Source organism: Notolepis coatsorum (assembly GCF_963971535.1).
Source record: "Notolepis coatsorum genome assembly, chromosome: 1".
Classification (NCBI taxonomy): Eukaryota; Metazoa; Chordata; class Actinopteri; order Aulopiformes; family Paralepididae; genus Notolepis; species Notolepis coatsorum.
In genome coordinates, this window is record NC_140165.1 from 273,521,404 (window position 1) to 273,546,915 (window position 25,512).

Sequence of the window (25,512 nt, forward strand, 5' to 3'; positions counted from 1 at the left end):
GGATTTAAGATAAATTGGCCGAAGTCGGCTTTCCTTCCACTTAACACCCCTGCAAAAAAAGATACAACCCTCCCAGGACAGATACCGATGGTAAAACATTTCAGATGCTTGGGAGTGGAAATATTCCCTACCATAAGACAAACGGTGAAGCACAACTACACAAAAATCAAAACAAAATCAAAGACGACCTTGATAGATGGGCAAAACTTAAAAACACAGTACAAGCACGGATATCAATAGTTAAGATGGATGTACAACCTAAAATCAACTTCTTCAGGTCAATGCTACCGTTACCCCCTCCAGAGGGTTACTGGAAAAGATTACACTCCTCCACATACAAATTTATTTGGAATAACAAACCACCACGTATAAAAAGATCCACCGCACAGAGAAATAAAGCAGATGGTGGCATGGCATTTCCAGATTTTTTCCTATATTTTAAGGCGTACACATTAAGTCCATTGACAACATGGTTTGACTCCCAAGCATTAGCATCCTGGAGAAAAATAGAAGAAAACATAGTAGCCCCACATAGACTGAAGGACATAGCATACACTAAACTACCAATCAAGCACTGTGAACGAAAATTTGGCCCCATAATTACTCATGCGATCCGGATATGGCGTGAATCACAAAAAAAAAATCCTAACCCACAAAAATGGCACAATCATACTCCCTTATTCAATAACAATGCACTCTTAATTGGAAAACGACCTATAAGATTCCCTATATGGGAAGAGCAAGGCATACCGTCATTAGGGGATGTTTTTAACAAACAGGGTTTTTGTAGTGATAAAGAAATACGCAAAAAATTTAATCTCACCAAGTCCACATGGCTTTTTCACAAACAGTTAGAGCTATGTTTGAAGTCTCACGGTGTTCCATTAGACAGACCAATTGAACACCACAGATACCACAAATTCTTCTACGCAAGAGAGACATCGAGAGGTTTTGTTTCAGAATTTTATCATCAATTACTAACGTCCTCGTATGAAACCCTCCAACTTGACTCTGTCTGGAGGAGGGATATACCAGACCTGGAAAATTACTTTGATTGGCAAGGAGCCTGGGCAAATGTCCGACTTACATCAAGGAACCCGGATCATCAACAAATCAATCTTAACTATATTCACAGGACATACTTGACTCCTATAAGACTGTGCCGAATGGGGCTTAAACAAGATTCCAAATGCACCCAATGTGCAAATGGGGACGAAGGGACATTTATGCACATGTATTGGGACTGCTCACCAGTTAAGGCATTCTGGAAAGATGTGACCCAACAAATATCAAAACTCGTATCTTGGAATATACCTGTACACCCCTCGGTATTATTATTGAATGATGTTTTTGAGTTTGCAGTGAATCCACAGCTAAAGAGATTGGTTTTATCGGGTATCACAGTAGCCAAAAAGCTGATCGCATCACGCTGGTTTCAACCGGAAAAAATTTGCCGTAAAGTTTGGTTTCTTACATATCTCGATGTAATTTACCATGAAATATCTACAGCAAGAATTCTGGGTCTCAATGAATCCAAAATGTCAATGTGGTTAGAAGTGGTGGAGAGAATAAAAGCTAGCTTATAATGGTAGTGTCTGGTTAGGTGCGAGGGATAGTGGAGGACGTACTTCTCAAGGTGGGGTCCGGGAGGGGGGGGTTCGAGCTGAGCATATGCGTGTAGGTTTTTTTAGATAACAGGTATTAGGGGTATATCTTATATAAGACAACTAACTAAAATGTGATCTCATTGGATGTGCCCTGACAATTAATGCTTGTATATCTTATCGTGTGTTGTCATGTTTGTTTATATGTTTGTTTAAAAAATAATAAAAAAATAAAATACAAAAACAAAATGTTCAGTTGCTATTGCATGCACTTATCTGCGTTTCATTACGCATATATGAGTGCATGCTTACCAACTGTTTTGCCTGTTTTATTGCAACACTACCATCACCGACATCTAAGGGAGATCTCCCCCTTGAACGGCCCTTCTAAGGTTTCTCTCCTCCACATTGCCTGTGGTGCATTTTTTCCTATCGCTAGGTTTTAGTGATTTTTTCCTTACCGTGGGGTATATCTGTGTTTGCATTTATTTAAAATGTTTTGGACTTCATGGTGTTTTTGTGTTGTTCTTGATTTATTGTGATGTTTCTTCTTGACTTGTTTATAGAAGACGTGTCGGGCCCATGGGGATAATAATGTGTGTTGTGTCGGGCCTTACAAATAAATTGATTTGATACTGGACTCATTATAGCCAAAATATTGCCCGTCAATGAGGCAGGTTTTAATTGGAATAATTCTACAGAAACATAAGCGTGATGCAATGTGTACAGGTTACTAAGAGGGTGTCAATGTTGATGCCGTGCAATTAAGAATGAATATAACTACAATGAAATAGATTGTTCAATATTTATTTGCAATTGAGAAAACTCACATTTAATTAAGAAAAGAAATATATAGATAAATTATCGTATTAAAAAGGAACTGTTCATAAAATAAGATATTGAACAGGATTGCATGTTGGCACACAAGAAAACAGAAGGCAAACTAAATTATATATATATTTTATTATATTATGAATATTCCAGATGGTTCAATGATACTCACTGCTAAAGTGGCAGGTCTTTCTGTAAATAACAGAATACAGGACTAGGTTGCAACTTGCACCACCAGCTATGAGAAAGTTCATTTCTAAGTTAGGGGCATACAGTCCCTTAAGTTAGCCGCTACATCCTAGTTAGTTTGTAACAATTCAGTTGCTAGGTCACTTGTATGGAAACTCATTATTAACTTCAGTAGTAGTAATCAAACAAGAGTTCTACTATCATGGTTACCAGGAATATTAGCTTGCAGACAGGCTAGAAGCACCGTTAGATAGATCTGGTAGTGATTCTAATGGACAGGCACAAGCCACTTAAAGCGTAAGTTGAGAATTGTGGACTCCTAGCGCCTACTTACTAATGATGTTTCGACGGATAGAGTCATCTTGGCACAATCCATGCTGTTCTTCATACTGAACACCCACAGCTCTGGCTAGTCAGCCTCAAAACCAATATTAAGTAATTAAGTATTGGGGCCACTTGTACTGTCCAGTCTCTACAAGCCCTGAAATAAATGTTGAAACATACTCAGTGCGCACAGCAAAGTATCTTTTATTTAAATGTTTTCATAAAGTATATTTTAAGTGCTTTTTACAGTGGCCCCATTAACTTAACATTAGTTCTGTGGCAAATGTGGTGGAAAATCAAACTATAAATGGTTATGAAATGTACTTTTGAATAATTAGATACATTAACTCATTCAGCGCCATCGCTTAATGAGCCAGGGGGCGCTAGAACGCCATCGCTTTAATCAATGGGGAGACTGCAACATTTGCGAGTGCTTAAAATATATCTTATATTGCTATGGGTCTAATACACCCGTCGATTGTCAGTGAGTTGCTTGCAGTCAACATGCACAAAACAGATTGTTTTTTCATCCGTACATCTCGTTTTGAATATAAATATAGTTTGGGTGCTTCTGAGTAATAAGTGTTTTAGCGGAATACACGTATCAAGGGCATTTTTCGCCTGATTATCTAATCTTACTGAAATCAACGCTAGATCATCATTATTATCCTTCCTCGTGCATACATGAAACGGCCCTTGCGGCATTGCATATGAAGGGGGGGGTGGGGTAGGGTGGGGTGGGGCAGCATCGCAGATGTAACGTTGTAAACGCTAGTCCTGCTGGAGTATTTAAACCCCGCCCGCACGGCTCAGATCGTCCCAGAAAAGAAACTACACCATTTCTAATGGAGTGCAATACTGTCTGGAAGGCGTAGGCGGCGGTATTTGCCCTTTTGCGAGCTCAGACCCATTGGCTGGATGGATGAAAAATGAATGGATATAGCTAATAAAAGAAATAACGATTAAAACTCGACTATACTCGTGATTGGCGCTGAACAGTTGGCGAGTTAACCCGACTTTACTCGTGATTGGCGCTGAATGAGTTAATGGTCTGGTTTAAATAATAATGACAGTCAACGTGTTTATGTAGGTCTGATGACACGTTTAGCTGTAGACGAGGATGGTTAAAAGTCCACGCATTAATATGACAGAAAGTCAGGATTGTCTGACAAGAGAGATTAAGGTGATTTAAGTAGAATTATTATGTACACAATCAAATGGAGATTGGACAGTGGTACCGGAGCCTTTTAACCAATAAGTGGAGAGGCTGGTAGTGTTTGTTGACAGATCAATATGTAAAAGTATGTAATGATTCAGTTTTTTGCCAGTTCTTCCTTGCAAGAAACGACTCCTGTATTTTTGCATGTAATCAATAAAGTACTGTGTTCATTCCAGAAAACCTTTCGTCCGGAATCTTATTTCCCACTATATACACTAAGGAGGATGAAGCACAGCATGGATTGTTCGGAGAAAGGACTCTAGCATCCAACAAGGTGAGTAGGGAAATAGGGTTTACTATTACAAATTTCAGATCGGTAAATTAAAACTCCTCGATTCTTAAGCTGCAAAATGACCCATCTATAGACGGGAATAGTTTGACGAGTATGAGAATGATCATCATATGCTATGGCTTTCAGTCACCAGATCTCAAGCCAGTTGAACACCTATGGGAGATTTTGGGCCGACGTGTTAAGACAGCGCTCTCCAACACAGTCAGAAAAACACCAAATGATGGCAATATCTTTTGGAAGAATGGTGTTCCATCCCAGTGGAGTTCCAGAGACGTGTAGAATCTGTGCCGAGGTGCATTGAAGCTGTTCTGGCGGCTCCTAGTCGAACCAGCAACTTACTGACAGACTTCATATAGGTTTTTCCTTCCATTTGCCACTGTAGTTGTTATTTAGCGTTTCACTGGAAGTACTTTTCTTACTCTTTGGAGAGGGTTTGAATTTTACATTTGAACTCAACACAGTCAATGCTACAGAGCTGCTACCTGACCTGCCTAGTGAGGCAAACTTGCACAACCTTATTAAACGCAGTCCATTTGATGATTGATTGGTTTTGATTTGAACTAGTGAGTTGGAGAAATGGGGGGAAACTCCCCTAATCTTAAATAATTATCTTTCATATGTATATTCACATACACAGAGGCTGTATATTCAGATACACAGAGGCTGTATATTCAGATACACAGAAGCTGTATATTCAGATAAACAGAGGCTGTATATCCACATACACAGAGGCTGTATATCCACATACACAGAGGCTGTATATTCAGATACACAGAGGCTGTATATTCAGATACACAGAGTCTGTATATTCAGATACACAGAGGCTGTATATCCACATACACAGAGGCTGTATATTCAGATACACAGAGGCTGTATATTCACATACACAGGGTCTTAGTGCAGAGTAGTGTCGTGGTGGATGAGTGGGTGGCTCTACTCCAGCTTCTCCTCTCCCTCCTCCACATCCTTCAGGCTCAGCACTTCCAAGGCGCCTCGGCCTTTGGTCTCACAGCGGATCAGCTCATCAATCTCTCTGTAGCACCCTGGGTCTACCAGACACACCTGGAGTTGGGGAAACAGATACGGTATAGATGATAGTAGGTTAGTAAATCATTCAAACTTTATTTATTAGAAGCACCTTTCAATACGGTGGAGTAAAAACTCAAACTCCAACATCAAAATAAAACCGGACAGAAAGAAAAGAGAACTTTGATAATAATAAACAAACACTAAATGGTGAGCAATTTGATTAATGGGTCACTCTATTCAAATACGTTATGGGGCAGTGTGAGAGACTCCGGTTGGACTTCTGTAATTGGAGAATTATCCGACATTTTTCCCAATATATTTATCATTATTATCATGAGTAACATTTATTGTATACATTTATTGCATGAGTTAATTATTATCTGGTGCTGCCTAGTGGACGCACTTTGGAGTACGTATTGCGACTCTGAGCAGGTAAGCCGTCTCTGCGCCGGCGCGTCGCGCTATTTAAGTGACACTCTCAGCCTAGACTGTAAGGTGAAAAGCCCTGTGGGCGAACTCTTGACTGGCCAACGGTACGTTGCATTGGATGCGCCGTTAATATCCGCATTTCTCTTGAATTCATATAACTAGTTATTAATTAATGCCGTTTGTTTTCCTTTCCTTTTGTATAGGTAAATAATCTATAGACTGACTAACGTCTGATTGTATGCTGACTGACTAAACGCTGACTGAATGTACAAGCTGACTATAGACCAACTACATGCAGACCAACTAATGTCTGGCTACACTGTTACCTGGCTAAAACGTCTCGGCTACACTATCAAGTACCGGTTGCTAAATTGCAAACCTAACTATCAACGAACTATCATCAGAGACGACTTGGTTGAACATTACCAATACCATATCGACCTCTACTAACATTATCCACTAATGCTTGGATGTAAGCTACTACTGACTATCAGCTACAAGCTAACCACTTGTTTAATTGACCACCTGGTGATTATTATATCAAGGATGAACTGGATGCTGGACATCAAAGTCCTAATAAACGAACATTCTTATAAAGTCAGAATTGTTTCAATGGTTTAAGTAAAGTCATTTCGCCCACACCCTTCCAAGGGGGACATCTAGTTGACTCATTGACTGAGACTGCTAGATAATTGGACAGTAATGGTCTTGGGACGCTACTAAATTGTTATCGAGGAAGCTTAATTCAGCTGGGGGCCAATTTTGTGTCATAAATATCTTGCAATTGAAAGCAGGATAATATGGATGGTGATGATTCAGAGAGATGCACAGAAAGACATTGCTAGAAGCACCTACATGACCTGCACCTAACGTCCCTCACAAAACGTCCCTGGGTGAGTGAGTGACCACAATTTGCCATGCATAGCCCGCGGTGGCAATACTGTGCACTATGGGAAAAGATATTAACAATGTGCAATACAAAGCGGGGCTCCTTTGCCTAGAGATCGCCGCTTGACCCCGCATTACAGATTCTGCCTTTAATACAAGATTTCTGTCCAAATCGCTTGGTATTCCGAATTGCTAGGTTGGTATGATGTGCATGTAAACCAGGGGTGGGAATCACCAGAGGCCCCACGATACCATATTATCATGATATCAGAGTCACGATACCATATTATCATGATATCAGAGTCATGATCCCATATTATCATGATATCAGAGTCACGATAACATATTATCATTATATTAATCACAATATTGCAATATCACAATCTATTATCTTTTTTCAACTGCAAATTATGACCCCAACGGAAAAGCTTGCCAACATCTGCAATCAAATATAATATACATCATCCGTTTTATCTAATAAGATAACGTTTTCAGTCTGTTCACTTCATTCCAATAATTTTTACTGCAGTAACATGATTGTCAAGCAAAAAACATTTTCATTTAAAAAATATTGATACTTGGTGTCACTGTATCATTATAATATCGGCATGCAAACTATTGCGATATATTGCTGTATCGACCCCCCCCCCCCCCCCATCCCTAATGTAAACACTTAGTATAATAAAAACACTGCAGAGCTGAACGAGCCCTTCCTACCATCTCCAGCTGTTCGTCAAAGTCCTCGCTCTCCACCACCTTGAGGAGGGGCTTGAGTTTCTCCTTCAGCCTTTTTCCATCCTTGGCCGGCAGCACCAGCCTCAGCCTCATATGAGCCCTCTGGATCTGAATGGACTCCTTCAGCTGCCTGATCACCTCCAGAGCCTGGGGGACCAAGACGCCTACGGTTAGCTAACAGTTTACACATAGAAGTATCAGGATCGAGGCTGGATATCGTTGGAAATGTTTTTTATTATTATAATACCAGTTCCGAACTTCCGATACTTCAAATATGATTCTGGTTTTACAATACTTTTCGTTAATATCTCTGTATGAATGTATATTGCAATACGAGTAAATGCACACTTGACTAATTTCAGCGCATGTCATTTGCTTTTCTAAATAGAATCCGGCGATGCTTGCTTGATTTCTTCAATGAAAATACCGGGATCACAACCATGCAGCTGCTGTATCTCTTGGAGCTCCTCCCACCTGCTGCTTGGTGCTCTTGTTGGCTTTGACCGAGTAATGGATGTCCTTCATGGCTCGCTCTATGAGGTTGACAGTGTACGGCCTCTTGGTCTCCGGGTTGACACACTTCTCTGTTACAATGGTGGCTATGTCCCTGAACATGGTCTCCAGCTGGCTATGTCTCTCCTTGTCCGACACCTGCAGCTCTCCTTTAGCCAAGATCTGACAACAACACAAGAAAGATAAATGTTCAGCATTGAATGATGAATGAGGCTGGTGGTGTGAGGTGCTGCTACGTGTGGGTGCTGCTGAATGAGAGTGCTGAGAGAGAGGTGCTGCAGAGTGTGAGGTGCTGTCGAGTGTGAGGTGCTGTCGAGTGTGAGGTGCTGTCGAGTGTGAGGTGCTGTCGAGTGTGAGGTGCTGTCGAGTGTGAGTGCTGTGAGGTGCTGTTGAGTGTGAGGTGCTGTTGAGTGAGAGTGCGGTGAGGTGCTGTTGAGTGTGAGTGCTGTGAGATGCTGCTGAGTGTAAGGTGCTGCTGAGTGTGAGTGCTGTGAGGTGCTGTTGAGTGTGAGTGCTGTGAGATGCTGTTGAGTGTGAGGTGCTGTTGAGTGTGAGTGCTGTGAGGTGCTGTTGAGTGTGAGTGCTGTGAGGTGCTGTTGAGTGCGAGTCAGTGTTAATTTTGTTGACTAAATTGATGACGAAAGATGTTAGTCAACAAAGGTTTTTTTCATGACGACAACGAGACGTGACGTCACGTTATTGAATACCATGTGACGCTAACGAGACAAAATAGTTTATTAAATATCGTTGACCACAACCGAGTACACAAAAATGTAATTTACAAAAACCAGGACGAAATTTCTCTTCATGTATGTTGATATTGTTGACTAAAACAAGACGAGACAAACTAATTATAACTTTTCTTAATGCCATCGTCCCGACAGAGCAGTGTGACGGCTGACGGGAGCTCTGTGTTATTAGCATTAGCTGAAGAGCTATTTGAAAAGCTAGTTTTAGCTTAAAGGAAAACGCCAACATTTTGGGAAATTAGCTTATTTAACATCTTCTCTGGAGTTAGACAAGAAGATGCATACCTTTTTTGTCTCCGTGCGTGCATTTAGCTTTGGGAACAGTCGCTCCGTTAGCATAGCTTAATCACTGGAAGTGAGGGAGGACAGTAGCCCGACGTTCCCTACAGGTTTGTTGATATTCTCATTCCTTCAAAGGATCCGAACCTGTTGTGAAGGATCAGATTAAACCGAATATGTATATTTATTTATATATATATATTTAATTGTATTTGTATATCATTTGATATCCCCTGTATATTCCTTGTACAATATGCATTGAATATCCCTTTAGTCTACTAAACAGCCCATAATAGTTTCATTCTACCATTGGACGAGAACCTGGCGCCAGGTTGCCATACCCCTAGGTCCAAGTTCAATCGTGCCGCCTAACATGTCGTGGCAAGCCCCGGTTCCGCGCAGGAATATGTCGGGCGAAATACGAATGGTACTATTTGTTCATAGCGCATATATATATGGCGCAAGTAAAGTAGAACTTTCTTTTAGTCCAGTTCTTTACCCTCCAACAGAGTGACAGACGCAAAGCCTCCCCACGACGCACGTGTGGTGTAGTAAGGCCTACTTGGCCCAGAATAGGCATTGAGATATCGTGTAGATTAATAGTTGAATAGTCATAGTTTGGCACTATACCGTCGAGTTGGACGTATTCTATTAAGCTAATAATAGTCTATTTATGTATGGTGCATCGTTCGTTTAGAGTTCTAAAGTTATCAGTACCCCCATCGTTCCTGACGTTATCTGGACGCTTAACCAGGCTGAGCAGACCCCTAGTGGTGCTTGCATCCGAGGAGCTCCGGGCCAAGAGCGACTGGACCTGTATATTGGATTACTCTACCCGGACGACGGCGAGCCTTCCACGGCTTGGATTATGCTTTGTGTGCTTTGATTATTCCATGGATAAAGGCCAACACTGCGGAGTGTTGGAACTACCCCCCGGAGAGGACTCCAGGTGAGACGGCGCTCTACACCAGTGAGGTCGCCTCACGTCTCTCCGTTGTGGACCGGCAGCTACCGTCCACAGAGGGTCCAGCTGTATTCGTCTGCGGTCCGAGGTTCTGTGGGCACCGTGTCCAAGACTTTGGATTCTCCCAAGACACCGTCGGCCAGATGGGATACCGCCAGCGGCTTCTCTAACCCCCCCCTCCTACTGTCTTACAACCAGCGGGACACCCCCCCCCCCCCCCTTAGTGTATCCAGCTATAATCATCTAAGTACCATCGCTATCGTTTCCTAAATATTCCAGGTTGTATACTTACTCCCTGCGTAACCAGAGATTGGACATTCAATGTTGATTTACCTACGAATACTCACTTGCCATAAAAGTGCATATTTCATATTTCAAATCATAAATGTAATTAAGTGATCGTTGTATACACCTTTTGCTGTATTAAACCTTCGATTTGGTACATTTGTGTGGATTCGTTTCATCAGGTGGGAAAGTGTTCATCATACTTATATCTTGTACTGGATGGCCAGAAGTTAAAGTACATGAGGTAGTGGTATTAAATATCATATCTAACAATACAGTCAGGGAATTGTACCCCTCAGTTACAGAACCGATTGAAGTTTATGGATACCATGACTTAAAATCCTCTTACCTTGACGATTAAAAGCCTCCCCAATTTAGAAAACAGTAATCCAATGGCTGGTATTGATAATATACTACCAACTACTGGACGCTCTGAGATAACCGGAGCTAACACAGAACAGGATGGTAAAGCAAATATAATTACTTCCTTTCTGGGGTTTTCAAAATAAAAGTGCGACATTTATAGCAGCAGAAAACGTTTATTTTGTACATTGCAAAAAACTGCATTGAACATTGTACATATGTCTAAACTGAACACCGACCTCATTTTTTTTTTTACTTCTAATTTTACTATGTTATTTTATTTCATACTTATCTTGTCTTGCACGGTCTCTGGAGCGCAACAGTAAGAAGCATTTTGTATAAAAGTATTCTGTACTTCTGTATGACAACTATTAAAGAAACTTGAAACTTGAAACATTATCTAACGTTAACACAAACCTAAACTAACGTTACAACTAACCTAAAGTTAGTTTGTCAGAAACAACGTCACCACATCCGTAATGCTCTCTTTGATGCATACATTGGACCATGTCTACACCAACATATACTGTAGGAGCAACAATACATTGGACCATGTCTACACCAACATATACTGTAGGAGCAACAATACATTGGACCATGTCTACACCAACATATACTGTAGGAGCAACAATACATTGGACCATGTCTACACCAACATATACTTCCTGTGTATCACTTGTGTCGCCGACTCAGATTCCCCTAGGTTAAAAAATAAATACGCAATTTAAATCAGAACATTTTCCATGTTGACTATTTCTGACTTTCTGAAGTTTTTTTCCATTAACACTTTGGTCGCCAGGCTTATATTCTTAATATACCATCCTCCGCCAGCTCTATTTGTCTATGGGGATGTTTACCTTCTTTGCAGGGCTATAACTTTTTAAATTGTATTGCTAAATTGACATTACTATGGCCCATTCAACGTCAAGTATCTATTGTTCAGGGTGTAGCAACGTTATACTTTTTCATTCACATATTCATACTAAAATACGGTCTAAAGTATAAGTATGTTTTTATCGTTTTCTGCAGCTTTCTCCAGAACGTGATTTATAGCCCCAAATGCATTATATTGATGATCAAATACAGTTTGATAGGAATCTGCGCAAGATAAAAAATGTCAAATGGACGTGCTTCTAGAAGTTACTACTGATCATCTGATGTTGACCGGATGGGGGGGGGGGGGGGGGTCGTTTATAATTCCGTGGCCAACGTTAGATGATTCATCTAGTGTGGGTGATATAATCATTAATGCAGCTAGTATCGAACGCTGAATCTTACCATAGCTTCCTCATAGCGTTGGGCGATGAGCGTGGAACAGAAATATTCCTATTATGGGATGTAGAAATATGCAATCCATTTCCAGGTTGTATAATAGTATATACGTCCAAATCATGTTTTTTATCAAGTTATTGGTAACGGATTGCTATCCGTTGTGTCTAGCTCGAGTCCTGGGACTATTACCGAGTGATCGGATCCAATTGAAATGAGCACCAGCTTCCATTTCCTGTTTCCGCTCTGGGCAATCCGCCGATCGGCCACCAGATGGCGCTCTTGAACCGTTGGAGAGTTGAGAGGGGATCAAGAGTAGATCTCAAGTCTCCGGGGGAGAAATATGATTTCGATCACAGATTTTTGAAATATTGATATCAAAGACGTGGTACAGCGTCTTTGGCAGAATGAGCATGGCGGGGAAAGACATGCTACGGCGTTTTTGGCGACCATAGTGTTAACTAAAAATAGACAAAAATGTCATCCGTTTGTCGACTAAATCTAGACTAAAACAAAAAAGACAAAAGAGACAAAAACTGACTAAGACTAAAATGCTCAGACATTTAGTTGACTAAAACTGTCTAAACGAAAAATAAATGAAGATGACTAAATATGATGAAAACGAAAAAGGAGCACTTGACACATGACTAAAACTAAAATGAAAATAGCTGCCAAAATTAACACTGGTGTGAGTGCTGTGAGGTGCTGTTGAGTGTGAGTGTTGTGAGGTGCTGTTGAGTGTGAGGTGCTGTTGAGTGTGAGTGCTGTTGAGTGTGAGTGCTGTGAGGTGCTGTTGAGTGAGGTGCTGTTGAGTGTGAGGTGCCATTAAGGGATGCATTCAAACAGATACTGGTATCGGATATGAGGCCAATTCCATGCTAAAACAGAGTATTGTCATCTTAAAATTGATCCAGTATTACTATAATCTGATACTAAGAGCCACATGCAACACATCAGAAATCAAAGCAAAAATGTATTTGATTTCCTTGCAACATTGATGATCTTTGATGAAGTCGCCAACAGCATGTTCAGTCAGATACAAAGTGAAGGGAAATATTGTCTTGTTTGACAGTTGGGAGTAAAACTGTAATGAAGACAAGCTAGTGCATTTGGTCTCAACAGTAACATTGTTGACTTATACAAAAACAAGACTAAAAACATTTACAAAAATGAGATGTAACCCATTCAATACCTATAGACTACAGCCGCCAGACACTTATGGACCTAAACTCCGGACTCAAAGAGGAGTTTGGAGACACGTTATGCCCAGAATGGCTAACAGAAATCAAGCGGGAGAACGGCAACAAAGGAAACGGCAGAATGAGGCATAGAGGAAGACGAGGAGGTATCAGACTTAGATTAAAAAGATCTGCTTACCGTCCAGCAATTCCATCCATCTTTCTGGCGAATGCACGTTCGTTGGAGGGAAGGATGGACGACTTGAGAGCGAGGGTCCGATTCCAACGGGAGATGAGAGACGTTAACATCATGTGTTTCACGGAGACATGGCTCAAGCCAGCGACGCCGGACAACAGCGTCTCTCCATCGGACAACTTCACCGTCCTGAGAGCAGATCGCACGGCAGCCTCTGGGAAGAGCATCGGAGGTGGGGTCTGCATCCTCACGAACAATCTCTGGGTTAATCCCAAAGAAGTACATGTCCTCTCAAGTTCATGCTCCCCAGATATGGAACATCTCTCAATCCTGTGCAGTCCGTTCCACCTACCCCGTGAGTTCACCGCGGTCATCATGTCAGTCGTATATATCCACCCACAGGCAAATACTGGCAAAGCGCTGGTGGAATTACACGACCACCTCAACAAACAACAGATCAAGCATCCGGAAGCCGCGATTATAGTGGCTGGTGACTTCAACCAGGCGAATCTGAAAAAAGTGATGTCCTTTTTTCAGCACATCGCCTGCTCCACAAGAGGGGGAAACACACTCGACCACTGTTACACCCCGTTCAGAGCCGGCTACAAGGCTGTAGCGGCTCCGCCACTGATGGGTTCTGCAAGCGCGAGCGATCACGACTCCATTTTTTTAATCCCTGGCTGCATACAAACAAAGATCGCGTGACGTCGTCGTGTCAAGTGAGACAAAAAAGTGGTCTGACGAATCAGAGGCCACGCTCCGGGATGCGTTCGAAGACACAGACTGGGACATGTTTAAAGGAAGCGCCAGTGACGTCAGAGAGTACGCTGATACCGTTGTGAGTTACATAACAACAGTAGCTGACGGTATTGTCCTCACAAAGAAGGCGCGGGTTTTCCCAAACCAGAAACCTTGGGTGGACAGCACTATTAGAGCAGCCCTGAACTCACGCACCATGGCTTATAACCTGGGCAGAGAGTCAGGAAATATGGAAGAGTACAAGGCTTCAGTCTACACTCTGCGCAATGCTGTTAAACTTGCTAAGAGGACATATGCTGAGAAACTGGAGACACAAATGGCACAAAACGACACAAGAGGCTTGTGGAGGGGACTGAAGACAATAACTGACTACAAAGTCAGCGCCCCCTCAATGGGGAGCGACGACGCCTCTCTCGCGGACAAACTCAACTCCTTCTACGCTCGGTTCGGTGTAGACAGTGTCGCCGCTAGCCCTCTGGCTAGTGACGTCACTGGCGCACCGGCTGTTGTGGAGGGGGGGGGGGCAACCGCGGGGGGGCGGGGGCGCTCTCTCGTTGTCGGAACACAGTGTGAGAAGAGCATTTATGCAGGTGAAAACCAGGAAGGCTGCTGGCCCAGATGGTATAACAGGACGCATACTTAAGTCCTGTGCAAACCAGCTTGCCCCGGTGTTCACCGCCATATTTAATCAATCCCTGGCGGAGTCAGTGGTCCCTGCCTGCTTCAAGTTGTCTACCATCATCCCTGTACCGAAGAAACCCTCCCCAACATGTCCAAATGACTACAGACCGGTGGCACTCACCTCTGTGGTCATGAAATGTTTCGAGAGGCTGGTCAAGGACCACATTTGTGCCTCCCTCCCCAGTGATATGGACCCTATGCAATTTGCATACAGGACAAACAGGTCCACTGACGACGCGGTCTCCCAGGTACTGCACAGCACTCTCTCCCACCTTGACCGTCAGAAGGGGGGCTATGTGAGACTGTTGTTCATTGACTATAGTCCCCACCAGACTGGTGGACAAGCTGATCGAGCTAGGTCTGAGCTCCGCCCTGAGCGCCTGGGTACTGGACTTTCTGAGTGAAAGACCCCAGGCGGTCAGGGTGGGGGGTCAGACCTCCAACACCATCACCCTGAGCATCGGGTCCCCCCAGGGCTGTGTTCTAAGCCCCCTGCTGTACTCACTCTACACACACGATTGTGTGGCCAAGTTCAGCTCCAACTCCATAGTGAAGTTCGCAGACGACACGGTGGTGGTGGGGCTGATCTCGGACAACGACGAGAAGGCCTACCGGGAGGAGGTTGAGGTACTGGAACGTTGGTGCCAGGACAACAGCCTGCTCCTGAACATTGGTAAAACCAAGGAGCTGATCGTGGATTATAGGAGAGGACAGCAGGAGACACACACACCACTGATGATTAACAGGGCTACCGTGGACAGGGTGAGCAGCTTCAAGTACCTGGGGGTCCACATCTCAGAGGATCTGACATGGTCAACACACATAGACACAGTAGTAAAGAAAGCGAAGCAGCGCCTCTACCACCTGAGACAGTTAAGGAAGTTCAGAGTAAGACTGGGCGATATGACCAAAAACGTTATCGCGATAAAATTATAAAATTATTTTCATATAATTCGATATCGATAATTATCGTCGATATAATGTCCGTCAAGTTTAATTAACTTCTTATGCTGCTGCGAATGTCTCAAGTCGAGTTGATGTTGTCATCAGTCTGCGCACGTTAGCCGACAAGCGGAGTATCTCATGACAATAAATATGACACTAAAATACTCTTCCGCCACAATATATTGAAACGACGTCCACTGTATATCCCACACTACCATAAACGTGGCCTCAGAATTCAAAACACACACACATACTCGGCATGTAAATATATAAAACAGTGCCGTGCAAGCTAGTTATCCTAGCCAGCCTGTTGGTTCTAAGCGGTGGATTCCATGACAATGTGCTAAATATGACACTAAAATACTCTCTTCAGCCACAATATATTGAAACGACGTCCACTGTATATCCCACACTACCATAAACGTGGCCTCAGAATTCAAAACACACACATACTCGGCACGTAAATATATAAAACAACGGCGTGCAAGCTAATTAGCCTAGCAAGCCTTGTTGTTGAGTGAGTCCTACCTCCTTCCGGGTCTCGGCCATCTCCTTCACTGATTGGTTGTTAGCTGTTGTGCGTAAGCACGTCATCACGTAACGCTGGTTGTTGTAAGTGAGTGTGCTGAGCCGAGGCTGAACGGAGCCAAGCTTGGAAAATCGATATATCGAAACTTTGCGACCACGTTTCATGTTTATTTCGAGGAAATAATTTATCGCGATAGTTATCGTTATCGTTTTATCGCCCAGCCCTAGTTCAGAGTATCGGGGAAGATACTCCAGTCCTTCTACTCAGGAGCTGTAGAGAGCATCTTGACCGGAAACATCACTGCCTGGTATGGAAACAGCACGGCACAGGACAAGAAGGCCCTACAGAGAGTGGTGCGCTCAGCCGAGCGTACCACGGGTATTGCGCTACCTACCCTGCAGATTCTATACAACAAGAGGTGCAAATCCAGAGCCTGCAGAATAATGAAAGACCCCCACCACCCCAATAACAGTCTGTTCCAGCTGCTGAGGTCAGGCAGACGCCTGCGAACCCCAGCTACTAGGACGGAGAGGCTTAGGCTCAGCTTCTTCCCCCAGGCCATCAGAGCCTTGAACAATGAACATTGAGAGCCACAGAAACTGAACTATCCTCCACACACAAGCACACACACGACACGCACGCTGAGCACGCTCACACACTAGCAGCCACTTTAACACTCATGCCGCACACACGCACACTTATGGCCAAGAGGAAAGGCCACTTTAAATTAGTATAACAACAGGAACAGTGTATTGCACTACTAAAGCAGGGCTGTACGCTAAGCTTTTTCACTAGGGGCACACTTGCCCCTAAATGAGAGATTTAGGGGCAAAGAATCTTTTTTAGGGGCAAATTTTTAAATAACTATTTTACCATTATAGTAGGGCTGGGCGATATGGCCTCTAAATGATATCGCGATATTTTGACATTTCCTCTAAAGCACTTAAAAATGCTTGATTGAACCCTTTGATGCATACAGTCACGCCAATATGATGATTATAATAAGTCCCTGCAACATATGTTTGCATTATTAAACCATGAAGATGCTTTAAAAAATTATTGAATGAAAATGTACTAAGAGTAGTCTACTGACACACTAATAAAAAAAATTATTTACATCTAAGACAATTTATATAAAAACTCTTGGGTGCCTTTTACACAGTACTGTGTTTTCTATCCACTTTAGCCAAACACACACACACATATATATATATATATATATATACATACACACACTACTGTGAGAAAATAATAATCACACAGACTTAATGATTTTAGAATATTTCAGATAATGAAATTAAATGTTTATATCATCAACTATCCAGTTAGTATTTATACTGTGTGTAACATTTGGCTACTTTAAATCATTGAATGTAGAGAGAGAGAGAGAGAGAGAGAGCGAGCCCCCCTTCGGGTTTTGATCGTCTAAGCCAGGGGTTCCCAAACTTTTCAGGCCGGGGCCCAGAAAATAAGGCGTCAGAGAGCCGCGGCCCATTGCACATCGTCAGGCTTTTTTTTTTTTTTTTTTGCCAGGTGACCGATTTTTTAAGCCAAATATCACTTCAATCCTATTAAGTTAGTTCAAGTTAGTTATTCATTTATATGTGCTATTTATGAGAGGGCTAACTTGTTGCAAAATAATAATGATAATAATAATAGCCTCATTAAAATACTATTGTTGCTTCGGTTGTTTTCAGCGTTTTATGTGCATAATCTGTTATTTAGTTTGAAATGTTCGTTGAAATAAGTAGATTTTTCGTTTTTGTTTATTTATTAAGTTAATATAAAACCATATAGTCACATTTTAGAATACAATAGAAAATAATTTTAGAATACAACTAGAAACACTGTCCTGGCCTGCTTCTAAGTTCAGTGGCCTGACAAAAAAAAAAAAAAAAAAATGTTTTTTTTAATCATCTCGCGGCCCATTCGTGGCTGCTCGCGGCCCACCTTTGGGTCGCGACCCCGACGTTGGGAACCACTGGTCTAAGCTGCCGTAGGTGATGACGTCACACTCGAATGTAAACAGGAAGAGATGGAGACACACGGAGATGGGAATTGAATGATACAGAAACGAATAACCAATAAATATGAAGTTATGTTTAAACTTCTGTTGTCAAGCGTTGTCAATATAACCCACCCCCTTTCCTCATGAATGGAACTAGTCTTGTGGAGTCCGCTTTGACCGTTTTCCAGGGTTAGCAGAGATCGCTAGTTAGCTTAGCATAATCCTAATGGAGACCTTGGTTAGAAGCTACCGTTAGCTCATTGCTCGTGTCAATTAAATTGCATGTTATTAAAGGTCCGCGCTGCTCTGTCTAATGAAATTACAACCGCAACATTATATTGCACTGTACAGCCCTGGTTGTAGGCTAATGTTTTACTACAATTTGTATGGATTAATTTAGGAGTGAAATGCGAATGAAGGGTTGAAATCACCACTCGCAAGCTTGCCCCCAGATATTATTTTAAACTCGCACGGACCAAATTAGGGGGCAATTTGCGATCATATCATCGCAGTGTACAGGCCTGTAAAGCTACCTAGCATGTCCTATATGCTCTGTAAATACTATGTACAGATACCGAGATGTCACACCATGTTACCTGTTTATTGCACTGTTGTTTTTATTGGATTCTATTATATGTTGTACCACTGTATTTTTATTGGATTCTATTATATGTTGTACCACTGTATTGCACATCGTCGTGGGCAAGACCACCCGCATTTCATTGTATACCTGTATGCCGTGACAATTAAAACTCTTGACTTGACTTGACAGAGCAGTGATAACAGTCTACAGACTAACCACAATTATTTTGTGTGATTACTGAGACCCAAAATTTGAATTTTTTAAAATTATTTAAGCACTTTGCAACATTTTCTGTGTTTTATTGTGAAAATTGCAAGTCTATGAAAAAAAGGGTTCACGGTTCAAGGTTCTTTGTCATTAAAACGAAATGTTCCTCCAGTCCGTGAAAAAGTTGTTCTCTCTTTAGAATAAAACAATCAATAAAAATTGTCCAGTATTAAATAAAATGTGCCAGTCTCACATGATAATGAATTAATAAATAAAATATCAAATTAATGAATAATGTGCCACAGTAAGCAATGTATTACAGTCTTAAAAGGGTAACGTAAAATGTTGAGGTGACCAGAGAGACGTGGCTGGTTCAACCCATAATTGGAATCAGTTCAGATCAATCGGGGTAGGATCAGTATATTGTGTGTATACAGTTCTGATGGCTTGTAGCACAGTCTGGCAGACCTGGCCCGGACGCTCTGAAACCTCCTCCCAGATTGTAGCAGTGCAATGAGGAGGTGGGAGGAGGTGAGAGGAGTCAGCTACTATGTCGGTGGCCTTTCAGACATACCGTGCTTCATAGATGTCAGCTGTGGCAGACAGAGTGACACCCATGACCTCTTAGCTGTCCTCACTATCCTCTGCAGTGACTTACGGTCCAAGACTGTGCTGTTGTGGGACCATGTTGGAAACAAGTCGACAGACTTTCACATGTTATCCTTGTACCCCCTGTTTTTATACCTTTGTATAAATTGTATGTACTAAATAAAAATCAATCAATCAAAGTTCCCAAACCTGTACTCCGTTTAATAATCTTAATACTTTATTTTCCTTTTAAAGAACTTGAATTGGGTTATTAGTAGGGATGTCCGATATTATCGGCCTACCGATATTATCGGCCGATATCGGCATTCAAATGTGATATCGGAAAATATCGGTATCGGTTAATTTTTTTTACATTTCTATAACCTTTATTTACCCAGGCAAGCAAGTAAGAACAAATTCTGATTTTATTTATTGTCAAAAGTATGCATAATGTTGTGTTAATTCCACAACAAGAGATATGTAATGTTAATTACCTGAAATTATTCAGTTTTTTGGGGGGGGGAAACCCTGCATATATCGGTATCGGTTGATATCGGCATCGGAAATTAAGAGTTGGACAATATCGGTAGGGCTGGGCGATAACGATAAATATTGCGATATATTTTAATAATCGATATCGAATATCGAAAAAAAAAAAAAAAACGTTTAATTTTTTTTGTGACCTGCAACAGGGCAGTTTTAAAACCAGAGACAGTGGACAGACTGGTCTTTCTTGCCTGCAACTTAAAGTAATGGCTTTGCTTGACAATACTGACCAAATTGAGATTTATTTCTCTCTTGTCCATTTATTTTGTTTGCTTTCTAATTTAAAATACAGTTTGAAACCGTCTGTACACAGTAGGCTATGTGTGCTAGCAGAACTAGACTCCAGTCACGAGTCACGGTGCACATGTGCGGTGGTTTGTCCACCAAAAAAGGGCCAAAAGATCGAAAAGAAACTAGCAGAGCCAGAACTGTTCAACTCCCCTGGAGCCACAGCCAGCAGAGAAGCCGGTTTACATTAGCTTTTAAACCAGCTGCAGCCTGAGAACTGGAGTGTGAGGGGATGTAAACTAAAGATGGCGGCAATGACAAAGAATTGCTGCAAAATAAACATACATTATGTTGTTAAAAAAAAAATGTAATACTTATAACAATTCGATAATTATCGATAGAGAAATATGATAACATTATCATATCGTTATCGCGATATGATTTTTTCCCATATCGCCCAGCGCTAAATATCGGTATAGGTAAAAAAGCCAATATAGAGCATCCCTAGTTATTAGCAGTAGAAACCCACTACAGTTGTATCTGAACGTACCATAATGGAGAAAACTGGATTATATGAATAATTTATTTTTGTCCAAAACGAATGGTCTAAGTTTAGTCTATAATATATATATATATATATATATATATATATATATATATATATATATATATATTGTTCAATAGAAGTAATGTATCAGATTGGTACATATTGAGACGATGCTTTGCAATTTATCTTTTTTTGTCAGGGACAATAACAGTAAGTTACAATAACAAGATACAAATGCATTGCATGTAGGATTTCTAGCCAAGCCTAATTTGCCCTGGTCAGGCCTTTCTACTTAAAAGTGGTCATTACATAATCATCATTACCAAAAGTTAATTAGTTAAAATGAAAAAAATAAAATTAATTAATAAATTAAAATTCTTTACATGATCATACAATACTGACATCACATTACAGTAATTTTACATGTGTTGCGTATGTGTGCATGTGTTTATAGGCATGCGTGTGTCTGTGTGCGTGCCGTGCATGCATGTACTGTAGTCTTATGTGTGACAGTGTTCAGGAGGTAGAGCGGTCGTCTGGTAATAGGAAGGTTTCCGGTTTGATTCCCGCTTCTCTTGGGCAGCATATCAAAGTGTCCTTGAGCAAGACACTTAAACCCTAATTACACCCGATGAGCAGGTCGGTACCTTGCATGGTTGCCTCCGTAGTCGGTGTATGAATGTGTGAGTGAATGTGAGGAACAAAAATTGTTCTTTGGATAAAAGCGCTATATAAATGCACCATTTACCATATTATGTAGTAGTATGTATGTATGTTTGTCTTTTTTGTGTGTGATCAAGTATGTTTGTCTATGTGTGTCTGTTCCTCTATCTGTGTGTACATGTGTGTCTGTTCCCCCATCTGTGTGTACGTCTATGTGTGTCTGTTCCTCTATCTGTGTGTATGTCTATGTGTGTCTGTTCCTCTCTGTGTGTACATGTCTATGTGTGTGTTCCTCTATCCGTGTGTACATGTCTATGTGTGTCTGTACTTCTATCTGTGTGTACATGTCTATGTGTGTCTGTTCCCCTATCTGTGTGTACATGTCAATGTGTGTCTGTTCCTCCAGCTGTGTGTACATGTCTATGTGTGTCTGTTCCTCCAGCTGTGTGTACATGTCTATGTGTGTCTGTTCCTCTCTCTGTGTGTACATGTCTATGTGTGTCTGTTCCTCTCTGTGTGTACATGTCTATGTGTGTCTGCTTCTCTATCTGTGTGTACATGTCTGTGTGTACATGTCTATGTGTGTCTGTTCCTCTATCCGTGTGTACATGTCTATGTGTGTCTGTTCCTCTCTGTGTGTACATGTCTATGTGTGTCTGTTCCTCTATCTGTGTGTACATGTCTATGTGTGTCTGCTTCTCTATCTGTGTGTACATGTCTATGTGTGTCTGTTCCTCTCTGTGTGTACACGTCTATGTGTGTCTGTTCCTCTATCCGTGTGTACGTGTCTATGTGTGTCTGCTTCTCTATCTGTGTGTACATGTCTATGTGTGTCTGTTCCTCCATCTGTGTGTACATGTCTATGTGTGTCTGTTCCCCTATCTGTGTGTACATGTCTATGTGTGTCTGTTCCTCTCTGTGTGTACATGTCTATGTGTGTCTGTTCCTCTCTGTGTGTACATGTCTATGTGTGTCTGTTCCTCTATCTGTGTGTACATGTCTATGTGTGTCTGCTCCTCTATCTGTGTGTACATGTCTATGTGTGTCTGCTCCTCTATCTGTGTGTACATGTCTATGTGTGTCTGCTTCTCTATCTGTGTGTACGTCTATGTGTGTCTGTTCCTCTAGCTACATCTGTTACATTCATGTTCAAAACATGGAATTTCTTTGACCCTTACTTGTTTACAGATCTCCGTCAAGTCGTCTGTCCCAAAGGCTTTCGTCAGGTCATCCTTCTTAGCCACCTGGCCCTTGGACACATTGACAAAAACAGAGCTGGTCTGCAAAACCTCATCCAAGTCTTTCTCTCTGGAAGAAAACAGAATCACATGTGGAAACTTAGATGAGCCTCTTATGAAAGTGATCAACGTGAGCACTGAGCAGTGAACTGAAATACTTTAGGCAGACTTGCCAGCTGAACTATAATGTTAAATGCCCTGATCTGTGCCTTTTATGACCATCTCAATGTCTTCCTTCAGGATAGACTCTGCATTGTGTTTTTTAAAGATAAAGTAAAGTCACAAGCTGACGACATGTCATTTGCATAAATTAGGAACAGTAGCGGACCTAGTATGCTTCCTTGTGGAACACCACAGCTTACTGTGAGGGGGGGGGGGGGGTAGGGTACCGTTTACCTCCACCATCTGCTCTCTCCCCTCCAGGTAGGATTGCATCCAGCTATCAAATCAATATGTCTGTTCGAATATGAATATGAAAATGAATGTTAGGCTAGTCCTTGTACTGTAGGCATGTCCTTGTTGTATCAAGAGCTCAGTCAGTCGACTAGAGAAGGACAGCGTGTTGTTTAGTGTTAGTGCTTGACTGCTTGTATCGGTTCAGTCAATCAACGAGAGAATTCAAACATGTCTCCATTCCCATTTCTTATTGAGCGGCGGGGCGAGCCATTGATTGATTGATTGATTGATTGATTGAAAACTTTATTAACAGATTGCAGAATGGGTACAATACAGTACAGCTCAATACACACAATTGTTAAGGGGATGCAGACCAGAGAAAGACTTTAGTCTTGTTTACATCAGGGTCCCCCATTTTCAATTCATCAGGACATATATGACATACATGACATACAGATAGTCAGTACTGCTACATCTATACATTTATGACATACCAGATTTGCAAATACAGTACTGTTTGTGATACAGAAGGAGTCAGGAAAAGGGAGTATATACATTTGACGTAGAAACTGTACATTGGAGGAGGTTGGGTGGGGGGGTTGGGTACACTGGGATATTGACAACCATACTGGGTAATCTACATTGGAGGTGGTACTCCCTCTGGTGTTGTGATCGTGGTATTCACTGACCTTTGGGAAGTATTTTGACATGTACATGGGTACCTTGGTCGTGTAGTGTATCTTGTAGACCAGGCCCATTGCAAGTTGCTGTACTCTGTCGTCTACTCTAAGCCATCCTAGGTTGTCAAAGTGGGCAGGGGTGAGGTGGGTTCTAGGAGTAAGGTCAAGCAGTAGTCTGACCAGTTTGTTTTGAGATGTTTGTAATTTTGTTTTTAGCGCCTTTGAGGTGCTTTGGTACCATGAGGTGCAAGCATAGTCGTAGTACCCCTGAATGAGTGCTCCTGCCAGAGTCTTCAGGGTATTCTTGTTTACCAGAGAGGAGATCCGGTACAAGAATCGAGTTCGTTGGTTGACTTTTTTTTATTACATTGGATACCATTTTGTCACAGGAGAGATTAGCCTCTAGGATGGAACCCAGGTAGGTAATTTCATCTTTCCTTGTGACAATATTGTCACCCACTGTAACTGAGAAGCCGTCGGTCTTGCTGAGTTTGTTATTTGAACCGAAGAGAATGGACTCTGTTTTGCCCATGTGTAATGATAGTTTGTTATCAGCGAGCCATGTGCAGATTCTGCCTAGTTCCGAGCTGAGGGTTTTTTCAACCTGTAACTTGTTCTTGTCAGAGACCAGCAGGGCTGAGTCGTCCGCAAACAGGAACAAGTTGCAGTCACAAGCTGACGACATGTCATTTGCATAAATTAGGAACAGTAGCGGTCCTAGTATGCTTCCTTGTGGAACACCACAGCTCACTGTGAGGGGGGAGGGGGATAGGGTACCGTTTACCTCCACCATCTGTTCCCTCCCCTCAAGGTAGGATTGCATCAAGCTCACTGATAGACTATCAAAACCAATTGCTTTTAGCTTGTCAATCAGAATGGAGTGATTGACCGTGTCAAAGGCCTTTTGTAGGTCCAGCATGACCATGCCGCAGTATTTGCCTGCGTCCACCTCTTGTTTGATGTGGTCATTCAAATAGAGAAGGCATGTGTCAGTGGAGTGGGATGTTCTGAAGCCAGATTGGAATTCGTTGATTAGATTTTTTTCCGCTAGGTACTTTTCGACCTGTTCGTAGACTATTGGAGCACTGGTTGGGCCTTAATTAATTAACCCAGCACTCGGCTATCCTTCAACGGTATTCCGACTATTCTGGATAACACGTTAACTAGTTGCTTAACATTTGTAATGTATACATCTAATAATGTAATTATTTGTTACTCACGCTCCCGATCTCCAGCTCACCACCTTGTTTTTGTAGCAGGCGATTTCAAACCGCTTTCCCCCCTTTTTCATCCGCACCACTGCCACATTTGTAAGGCGTATTTGATTTGTTGGCGTGAATATCGACATATTTACGTTTAGTAAAACACAATATACTCTATATTTAAGTACTTTGTCGAGAAACACACGCAACGCTGTCAGCCGGGTGGGTAGCTGGTGTGCTGTGAGTTTCTCAATGACTGCTCGGACTGAAACGGAGACAACTTAAGCATTTGTTCCGGTCTTGATTTCCATCTCGCGGGGAACACCTAATATAATAAACTTAATAAATCAAATAAATGCATATTATGCGGGGGGGG

At 41.9% G+C, this 25,512-nt stretch overlaps 1 protein-coding gene across 1 annotated transcript; it reads right to left on the reverse strand.

Annotated features, from left to right (window-relative positions):
* Nucleotides 1-2,548: 2,548 nt before the first annotated feature.
* sbds (SBDS ribosome maturation factor) lies at nt 2,549-25,363 on the reverse strand. The gene is made up of 5 exons (XM_084323781.1): nt 25,155-25,363; nt 22,799-22,928; nt 8,015-8,215; nt 7,523-7,687; nt 2,549-5,521 (listed from the first exon to the last, which is right to left on the reverse strand). The coding sequence occupies exons 1-5, from the start codon at nt 25,280-25,282 to the stop codon at nt 5,393-5,395; spliced, it is 753 nt and encodes a 250-aa protein (XP_084179907.1). The 5' UTR covers nt 25,283-25,363; the 3' UTR covers nt 2,549-5,392.
* Nucleotides 25,364-25,512: the final 149 nt, after the last annotated feature.

Excerpts from the sequence above, each read along its gene's own strand:
- sbds (XM_084323781.1), bottom strand. The coding sequence starts at position 25,282 with ATGTCGATATTCACGCCAACAAATCAAATACGCCTTACAAATGTGGCA. Across the intron at positions 8,216-22,798 it reads TGACGGAGATCTGTAAACAA|ATCTTGGCTAAAGGAGAGCT; the intron begins GTAAGGGTCAAA and ends TGTTGTTGTCAG. Across the intron at positions 5,522-7,522 it reads TTGACGAACAGCTGGAGATG|GTGTGTCTGGTAGACCCAGG; the intron begins GTAGGAAGGGCT and ends CCCCAACTCCAG.